At 43.2% G+C, this 10,175-nt stretch overlaps 1 protein-coding gene across 1 annotated transcript in view; it reads left to right on the forward strand.

The window, feature by feature from the left end:
- The first annotated feature begins 322 nt into the window (after positions 1–322).
- Positions 323–10,175, forward strand: part of LOC307027184 (copine-4-like) — a 79,618-nt gene continuing 69,765 nt past the window's right edge. Inside the window, exons 1-2 of the mRNA XM_079695385.1 lie at positions 323–441; positions 9,511–9,713. Of these exons, the coding sequence (XP_079551511.1) occupies positions 9,549–9,713 (165 nt within the window). The 5' untranslated portion in view covers positions 323–441; positions 9,511–9,548. The remainder of the gene's footprint in view (positions 442–9,510; positions 9,714–10,175) is intronic.

Below are 10,175 nucleotides of genomic sequence, written 5' to 3' on the forward strand. Positions count from 1 at the left end.
TCCTCTTCCTCTTCCTCTCTCCTCTATCTCTCTCAGCAAGAGAAGAAATATAGTAATAATAATACAAATACGAAATTATTGTTATTTGTATTTTTATTAAAACCATTAAAATCTTTAATACGGATTTTTTTAATAATACATCTTATTGTTAATAATAAACATTTGTATTTCTCAAATAAACCACATGTGCACGTTGTCCTGCAGGAGGTGCCGCAGCTCTCTCCTCTCCTCTCCCCCCCTCTCTCCTCTCCCCCCCCCCCCGCTGTGAGAGGCTTCCCCCGGTATAACGCGGTTGGAGGAGCTGGCGGCTGTAAAGGCTCTCCAGCAGCCGGAGGAGGAGGAAGAGGAGGATGAAGATGAGTGTGGCTCAGCGTGGATCTGTGACTCTCAGCTGAAACTCAAACTTTGTCTCGAGCGGCTGCTTCGTGCGTCTCTGAGAAGGTAAGCACACTTCATTCATAATCCTCTCTACTTATTATCTCAATATCACCGCAACAAACCGTCTTAATGGACATTATTTCATTTCATATTCTGCTCTTGTACATTTTCTATTCACATGTTTTTAGACTATTTGCACTATTTCTGTATTTTATTATATATGTTGCTTTGTTGGAGAAGCATTTGAGATCTGATGAGAACAGCTCTGGATCTGTTTGACTGATATCTGCTTCCTCCCGCTCCAATCTCTCAGAATCAGAGATGTTTCATTCATCAGTAAATGCTCTGATGTCAGGAGAGCCTCTTTGTGGAGCGAGTGTGATATCTCATCTATCTCCTGAGTCTGCGCTGCACATTTAAACAAATGCAGAATGGATTCATTTATGTTTTAAATTACTCCGATTTTTATGATGTGTGATTTTGTTGGAGACATGACGGTCGGAGAATCTGGATTAAATCTGGATTATGTTGTGAGCTGATGCAGAGCTGTGTGACACGATAAGGAAACCTCATTCTTTCATGCAGGACTACACGGGTCAGCTGCTGTGACTGCATGTTGACTTGGACGATATTACAATAATGAAAATCAGATATTTCTGTTGAAATTTCTCAGGTCGTCCCAAAAGTCTTAGAGCTTCGGATCAGGTGTATATCAGTATGTAGTGTCTCTACTTTAAAGAGTCCTCTCCTGCTGATGTTCAGGTGTATATCAGTATGTAGTGTCTCTACTTTAAAGAGTCCTCTCCTGCTGATGTTCAGGTGTATATCAGTATGTAGTGTCTCTACTTTAAAGAGTCCTCTCCTGCTGATGTTCAGGTGTATATCAGTATGTAGTGTCTCTACTTTAAAGAGTCCTCTCCTGCTGATGTTCAGGTGTATATCAGTATGTAGTGTCTCTACTTTAAAGAGTCCTCTCCTGCTGATGTTCAGGTGTATATCAGTATGTAGTGTCTCTACTTTAAAGAGTCCTCTCCTGCTGATGTTCAGGTGTATATCAGTATGTAGTGTCTGCACTTTAAAGAGTCCTCTCCTGCTGATGTTCAGGTGTATATCAGTATGTAGTGTCTCTACTTTAAAGAGTCCTCTCCTGCTGATGTTCAGGTGTATATCAGTATGTAGTGTCTCTACTTTAAAGAGTCCTCTCCTGCTGATGTTCAGGTGTATATCAGTATGTAGTGTCTCTACTTTAAAGAGTCCTCTCCTGCTGATGTTCAGGTGTATATCAGTATGTAGTGTCTGCACTTTAAAGAGTCCTCTCCTGCTGATGTTCAGGTGTATATCAGTATGTAGTGTCTCTACTTTAAAGAGTCCTCTCCTGCTGATGTTCAGGTGTATATCAGTATGTAGTGTCTCTACTTTAAAGAGTCCTCTCCTGCTGATGTTCAGGTGTATATCAGTATGTAGTGTCTCTACTTTAAAGAGTCCTCTCCTGCTGATGTTCAGGTGTATATCAGTATGTAGTGTCTGCACTTTAAAGAGTCCTCTCCTGCTGATGTTCAGGTGTATATCAGTATGTAGTGTCTCTACTTTAAAGAGTCCTCTCCTGCTGATGTTCAGGTGTATATCAGTATGTAGTGTCTCTACTTTAAAGAGTCCTCTCCTGCTGATGTTCAGGTGTATATCAGTATGTAGTGTCTCTACTTTAAAGAGTCCTCTCCTGCTGATGTTCAGGTGTATATCAGTATGTAGTGTCTGCACTTTAAAGAGTCCTCTCCTGCTGATGTTCAGGTGTATATCAGTATGTAGTGTCTCTACTTTAAAGAGTCCTCTCCTGCTGATGTTCAGGTGTATATCAGTATGTAGTGTCTCTACTTTAAAGAGTCCTCTCCTGCTGATGTTCAGGTGTATATCAGTATGTAGTGTCTCTACTTTAAAGAGTCCTCTCCTGCTGATGTTCAGGTGTATATCAGTATGTAGTGTCTGCACTTTAAAGAGTCCTCTCCTGCTGATGTTCAGGTGTATATCAGTATGTAGTGTCTCTACTTTAAAGAGTCCTCTCCTGCTGATGTTCAGGTGTATATCAGTATGTAGTGTCTCTACTTTAAAGAGTCCTCTCCTGCTGATGTTCAGGTGTATATCAGTATGTAGTGTCTCTACTTTAAAGAGTCCTCTCCTGCTGATGTTCAGGTGTATATCAGTATGTAGTGTCTGCACTTTAAAGAGTCCTCTCCTGCTGATGTTCAGGTGTATATCAGTATGTAGTGTCTCTACTTTAAAGAGTCCTCTCCTGCTGATGTTCAGGTGTATATCAGTATGTAGTGTCTCTACTTTAAAGAGTCCTCTCCTGCTGATGTTCAGGTGTATATCAGTATGTAGTGTCTCTACTTTAAAGAGTCCTCTCCTGCTGAGGTTCAGGTGTATATCAGTATGTAGTGTCTCTACTTTAAAGAGTCCTCTCCTGCTGATGTTCAGGTGTATATCAGTATGTAGTGTCTCTACTTTAAAGAGTCCTCTCCTGCTGATGTCCAGGTGTATATCAGTATGTAGTGTCTCTACTTTAAAGAGTCCTCTCCTGCTGATGTCCAGGTGTATATCAGTATGTAGTGTCTCTACTTTAAAGAGTCCTCTCCTGCTGATGTTCAGGTGTTTATCAGTATGTAGTGTCTCTACTTTAAAGAGTCCTCTCCTGCTGATGTTCAGGTGTTTATCAGTATGTAGTGTCTCTACTTTAAAGAGTCCTCTCCTGCTGATGTTCAGGTGTATATCAGTATGTAGTGTCTCTACTTTAAAGAGTCCTCTCCTGCTGATGTTCAGGTGTATATCAGTATGTAGTTTCTCTACTTTAAAGAGTCCTCTCCTGCTGATGTTCAGGTGTATATCAGTATGTAGTGTCTCTACTTTAAAGAGTCCTCTCCTGCTGATGTTCAGGTGTATATCAGTATGTAGTGTCTCTACTTTAAAGAGTCCTCTCCTGCTGATGTTCAGGTGTATATCAGTATGTAGTTTCTCTACTTTAAAGAGTCCTCTCCTGCTGATGTTCAGGTGTATATCAGTATGTAGTGTCTCTACTTTAAAGAGTCCTCTCCTGCTGATGTTCAGGTGTATATCAGTATGTAGTTTCTCTACTTTAAAGAGTCCTCTCCTGCTGATGTTCAGGTGTATATCAGTATGTAGTGTCTCTACTTTAAAGAGTCCTCTCCTGCTGATGTTCAGGTGTATATCAGTATGTAGTGTCTCTACTTTAAAGAGTCCTCTCCTGCTGATGTTCAGGTGTATATCAGTATGTAGTGTCTCTACTTTAAAGAGTCCTCTCCTGCTGATGTTCAGGTGTATATCAGTATGTAGTGTCTCTACTTTAAAGAGTCCTCTCCTGCTGATGTTCAGGTGTATATCAGTATGTAGTTTCTCTACTTTAAAGAGTCCTCTCCTGCTGATGTTCAGGTGTATATCAGTATGTAGTGTCTCTACTTTAAAGAGTCCTCTCCTGCTGATGTTCAGGTGTATATCAGTATGTAGTGTCTCTACTTTAAAGAGTCCTCTCCTGCTGATGTTCAGGTGTATATCAGTATGTAGTGTCTCTACTTTAAAGAGTCCTCTCCTGCTGGTGTTCAGGTGTATATCAGTATGTAGTGTCTCTACTTTAAAGAGTCCTCTCCTGCTGATGTTCAGGTGTATATCAGTAGGTAGTGTCTCTACTTTAAAGAGTCCTCTCCTGCTGATGTTCAGGTGTATATCAGTATGTAGTGTCTCTACTTTAAAGAGTCCTCTCCTGCTGATGTTCAGGTGTATATCAGTATGTATTGTCTCTACTTTAAAGAGTCCTCTCCTGCTGATGTTCAGGTGTATATCAGTATGTAGTGTCTCTACTTTAAAGAGTCCTCTCCTGCTGATGTTCAGGTGTATATCAGTATGTAGTGTCTCTACTTTAAAGAGTCCTCTCCTGCTGATGTTCAGGTGTATATCAGTATGTAGTGTCTCTACTTTAAAGAGTCCTCTCCTGCTGATGTTCAGGTGTATATCAGTATGTAGTGTCTCTACTTTAAAGAGTCCTCTCCTGCTGATGTTCAGGTGTATATCAGTATGTAGTGTCTCTACTTTAAAGAGTCCTCTCCTGCTGATGTTCAGGTGTATATCAGTATGTAGTGTCTGCACTTTAAAGAGTCCTCTCCTGCTGATGTTCAGGTGTATATCAGTATGTAGTGTCTCTACTTTAAAGAGTCCTCTCCTGCTGATGTTCAGGTGTATATCAGTATGTAGTGTCTCTACTTTAAAGAGTCCTCTCCTGCTGATGTTCAGGTGTATATCAGTATGTAGTGTCTCTACTTTAAAGAGTCCTCTCCTGCTGATGTTCAGGTGTATATCAGTATGTAGTGTCTGCACTTTAAAGAGTCCTCTCCTGCTGATGTTCAGGTGTATATCAGTATGTAGTGTCTCTACTTTAAAGAGTCCTCTCCTGCTGATGTTCAGGTGTATATCAGTATGTAGTGTCTCTACTTTAAAGAGTCCTCTCCTGCTGATGTTCAGGTGTATATCAGTATGTAGTGTCTCTACTTTAAAGAGTCCTCTCCTGCTGATGTTCAGGTGTATATCAGTATGTAGTGTCTCTACTTTAAAGAGTCCTCTCCTGCTGATGTTCAGGTGTATATCAGTATGTAGTTTCTCTACTTTAAAGAGTCCTCTCCTGCTGATGTTCAGGTGTATATCAGTATGTAGTGTCTCTACTTTAAAGAGTCCTCTCCTGCTGATGTTCAGGTGTATATCAGTATGTAGTGTCTCTACTTTAAAGAGTCCTCTCCTGCTGATGTTCAGGTGTATATCAGTATGTAGTGTCTCTACTTTAAAGAGTCCTCTCCTGCTGGTGTTCAGGTGTATATCAGTATGTAGTGTCTCTACTTTAAAGAGTCCTCTCCTGCTGATGTTCAGGTGTATATCAGTAGGTAGTGTCTCTACTTTAAAGAGTCCTCTCCTGCTGATGTTCAGGTGTATATCAGTATGTAGTGTCTCTACTTTAAAGAGTCCTCTCCTGCTGATGTTCAGGTGTATATCAGTATGTATTGTCTCTACTTTAAAGAGTCCTCTCCTGCTGATGTTCAGGTGTATATCAGTATGTAGTGTCTCTACTTTAAAGAGTCCTCTCCTGCTGATGTTCAGGTGTATATCAGTATGTAGTGTCTCTACTTTAAAGAGTCCTCTCCTGCTGATGTTCAGGTGTATATCAGTATGTAGTGTCTCTACTTTAAAGAGTCCTCTCCTGCTGATGTTCAGGTGTATATCAGTATGTAGTGTCTCTACTTTAAAGAGTCCTCTCCTGCTGATGTTCAGGTGTATATCAGTATGTAGTGTCTCTACTTTAAAGAGTCCTCTCCTGCTGATGTTCAGGTGTATATCAGTATGTAGTGTCTGCACTTTAAAGAGTCCTCTCCTGCTGATGTTCAGGTGTATATCAGTATGTAGTGTCTCTACTTTAAAGAGTCCTCTCCTGCTGATGTTCAGGTGTATATCAGTATGTAGTGTCTCTACTTTAAAGAGTCCTCTCCTGCTGATGTTCAGGTGTATATCAGTATGTAGTGTCTCTACTTTAAAGAGTCCTCTCCTGCTGATGTTCAGGTGTATATCAGTATGTAGTGTCTGCACTTTAAAGAGTCCTCTCCTGCTGATGTTCAGGTGTATATCAGTATGTAGTGTCTCTACTTTAAAGAGTCCTCTCCTGCTGATGTTCAGGTGTATATCAGTATGTAGTGTCTCTACTTTAAAGAGTCCTCTCCTGCTGATGTTCAGGTGTATATCAGTATGTAGTGTCTCTACTTTAAAGAGTCCTCTCCTGCTGAGGTTCAGGTGTATATCAGTATGTAGTGTCTCTACTTTAAAGAGTCCTCTCCTGCTGATGTTCAGGTGTATATCAGTATGTAGTGTCTCTACTTTAAAGAGTCCTCTCCTGCTGATGTCCAGGTGTATATCAGTATGTAGTGTCTCTACTTTAAAGAGTCCTCTCCTGCTGATGTCCAGGTGTATATCAGTATGTAGTGTCTCTACTTTAAAGAGTCCTCTCCTGCTGATGTTCAGGTGTTTATCAGTATGTAGTGTCTCTACTTTAAAGAGTCCTCTCCTGCTGATGTTCAGGTGTTTATCAGTATGTAGTGTCTCTACTTTAAAGAGTCCTCTCCTGCTGATGTTCAGGTGTATATCAGTATGTAGTGTCTCTACTTTAAAGAGTCCTCTCCTGCTGATGTTCAGGTGTATATCAGTATGTAGTTTCTCTACTTTAAAGAGTCCTCTCCTGCTGATGTTCAGGTGTATATCAGTATGTAGTGTCTCTACTTTAAAGAGTCCTCTCCTGCTGATGTTCAGGTGTATATCAGTATGTAGTGTCTCTACTTTAAAGAGTCCTCTCCTGCTGATGTTCAGGTGTATATCAGTATGTAGTTTCTCTACTTTAAAGAGTCCTCTCCTGCTGATGTTCAGGTGTATATCAGTATGTAGTGTCTCTACTTTAAAGAGTCCTCTCCTGCTGATGTTCAGGTGTATATCAGTATGTAGTTTCTCTACTTTAAAGAGTCCTCTCCTGCTGATGTTCAGGTGTATATCAGTATGTAGTGTCTCTACTTTAAAGAGTCCTCTCCTGCTGATGTTCAGGTGTATATCAGTATGTAGTGTCTCTACTTTAAAGAGTCCTCTCCTGCTGATGTTCAGGTGTATATCAGTATGTAGTGTCTCTACTTTAAAGAGTCCTCTCCTGCTGGTGTTCAGGTGTATATCAGTATGTAGTGTCTCTACTTTAAAGAGTCCTCTCCTGCTGATGTTCAGGTGTATATCAGTAGGTAGTGTCTCTACTTTAAAGAGTCCTCTCCCGCTGATGTTCAGGTGTATATCAGTATGTAGTGTCTCTACTTTAAAGAGTCCTCTCCTGCTGATGTTCAGGTGTATATCAGTATGTAGTGTCTCTACTTTAAAGAGTCCTCTCCTGCTGATGTTCAGGTGTATATCAGTATGTAGTGTCTCTACTTTAAAGAGTCCTCTCCTGCTTGATGTTTTGAACACATCTTTCTCCATGAAGGGACGTCATCGTCAGTTCCAGATTTGTTTTTAGATGAGATTCATTCAAATCATTTAAAATAATTGGGAGTTGAGAGTTAGTTTTACAGCAGGTGATAATGAGCGTCACAGTTACTCATCAAACAGCTGATCATGATGTGGCTGTCTCTAAAGCAACAGCTGCTGAGGATCATGGGTAATGTAGTTTTTAGAGCCGGTGAAAAACGGGGGAAATTATTTGAACTTTATTTTTAACCAATGCAATTAAAGTCTCTTACGGCCCGTCCACACGGCAGCGTGCATTGAAGCTTGCCGGCGAGCGTGTCTGAAACTCGACCAACAACCAATCACATGAATCTCCCGCCCCTGACACACAAGCAGCGGTTTGATTGGCTAGAGCTTGTACTGGCATATGATTTTATTGGCTGACGCTTCTGCCGAGGCTTCAAAAGTTGAACATTGCTCAACTTTTGCAGCGAGCCACGCCAGCAAAGCTCCGCTTCCCACAATGCAGTTCGGCGAAAAATGACGTCGGCCCATTCAAGGTGAATGGTGAAGCTTTCAATGCACGCCGCTGTGTGGACGGGCCGTTAAGGGTTCGACCGTGGTCTCCCAGCTCTGTGCGTCACTCTTTAGTGTCCCCTGTTCTCCCAGCTGTGTGCGTCACTCTTTAGTGTCCCCTGGTCTCCCAGCTGTGTGCGTCACTCTTTAGTGTCCCCTGGTCTCCCAGCTGTGTGCGTCACTCTTTAGTGTCCCCTGGTCTCCCAGCTGTGTGCGTCACTCTTTAGTGTCCCCTGGTCTCCCAGCTGTGTGCGTCACTCTTTAGTGTCCCCTGGTCTCCCAGCTGTGTGCGTCACTCTTTAGTGTCCCCTGGTCTCCCAGCTGTGTGCGTCAATCTTTAGTGTTCCTTGGTCTCCCAGCTGTGTGCGTCACTCTTTAGTGTCCCCTGGTCTCCCAGCTGTGTGCGTCACTCTTTAGTGTCCCCTGGTCTCCCAGCTGTGTGCATCACTCTTTAGTGTCCCCTGGTCTCCCAGCTGTGTGCGTCACTCTTTAGTGTCCCCTGGTCTCCCAGCTGTGTGTGTCACTCTTTAGTGTCCCCTGGTCTCCCAGCTGTGTCTGTCACTCTTTAGTGTCCCCTGGTCTCCCAGCTGTGTGCGTCACTCTTTAGTGTCCCCTGGTCTCCCAGCTGTGTGCGTCACTCTTTAGTGTCCCCTGGTCTCCCAGCTGTGTGTGTCACTCTTTAATGTCCCCTGGTCTCCCAGCTGTGTGCGTCACTCTTTAGTGTCCCCTGGTCTCCCAGCCGTGTGCGTCACTCTTTAGTGTCCCCTGGTCTCCCAGCTGTGTCTGTCACTCTTTAGTGTCCCCTGGTCTCCCAGCTGTGTGCGTCACTCTTTAGTGTCCCCTGGTCTCCCAGCTGTGTGCGTCACTCTTTAGTGTCCCCTGGTCTCCCAGCTGTGTGCGTCACTCTTTAGTGTCCCCTGGTCTCCCAGCTGTGTGGGTCACTCTTTAGTGTCCCCTGGTCTCCCAGCTGTGTGCGTCACTCTTTAGTGTCCCCTGGTCTCCCTGAGCAGAACAGTTCCACCTGCTCGTTGTATCTTCTGGACGTGGTGGATCTCAGCTTCAGTGGAATCTGATTCCTCGCTGCAGTCCGTCGGTAACTCGATCGTCCTGCTGCTTAACTCTGTTAGAGATAGCAGATATTACAGAGGCTGTTTGTGGTTCTGTTCCTCCTAAATGGGTTGCAGGGGGGAAATGGGATGATGTTGATGTGATAATGGAGGGGAGGGGGGAGGTTTCTTGTGGTCGGAGGTCCTCTTCCTGTTTCTGAGTCACACTGAGTGATACACAGCTCATCTGCTTCAGCTGTTTGAGCTCAGTGAGCCTTTTGGATTGATCTCCTAACTGCTGATAACATGCAGGAAATACAACGACTGGTCAGAATGACGACACATGCGCCCTGCTCACTGATTGGCTGATGGAACAGCTGCTAATCAATGACGTATAAATGAAGTATTTCTGCTTCTGGTATGTTTTGTCTAATCTTTGGAGTGTAACATTGTTTTGCTTCTATTTTGACTGTTGAACCCCTTGTTCTAACAGGAAGTTGATTATAGTGCCGCTGCAGACGCCCCCCCACCATGAGCGAGCTGTACTCCCCCTCCTCTCTGGGGCTCTTCAGCGCCCCCTGCCTGCTGAAGGTGGAGCTTCGCCTCACCGTGAAGGGTCTGTCAGACCGTGACGTTTGCTCCAAACCCGACCCCTGCTTCGTGCTCAACATGCAGTCCCACGGCCAGTGGATGGAGGTCAGTGCCGCCTTCTGATTGGCTGCTTGTGAGGGCCAGGGTCTCCTGCTGAGGCTCGATGAAAAGAGTCTGATTGGTCTCGCTGCTGGACCTCAGGCTCGGCTTTTACCTGCAAATGTTTTTAGACCTTTTGTGCCTTTGTGCTGGATTTCCTCTTTTGCAGTTTTTATTTTTCTATTCTTTATTTTGGGTCTCATTTTATTAAAAGTATAGTTTTGCAAATCATATTTCTTTAGAGACCTGAAAATGACAAATTAAATACAGAACAAAATGTGTAAAATAAAATAAAAATGAAAAACTTAGGGGTTGTTTGAAATGACAAATATATACACACACACACACACACACGTATATACACACACACACACGTATATACACACACACACACGTATATACACACACACTCACTCACTCACTCACTCACTCACTCACTCACTCACTCACTCACTCACTCACTCACTC

This window comes from Notothenia rossii (genome assembly GCF_949606895.1).
Source record: "Notothenia rossii genome assembly, contig: scaffold_182, whole genome shotgun sequence".
Lineage (NCBI taxonomy): Eukaryota > Metazoa > Chordata > Actinopteri > Perciformes > Nototheniidae > Notothenia > Notothenia rossii.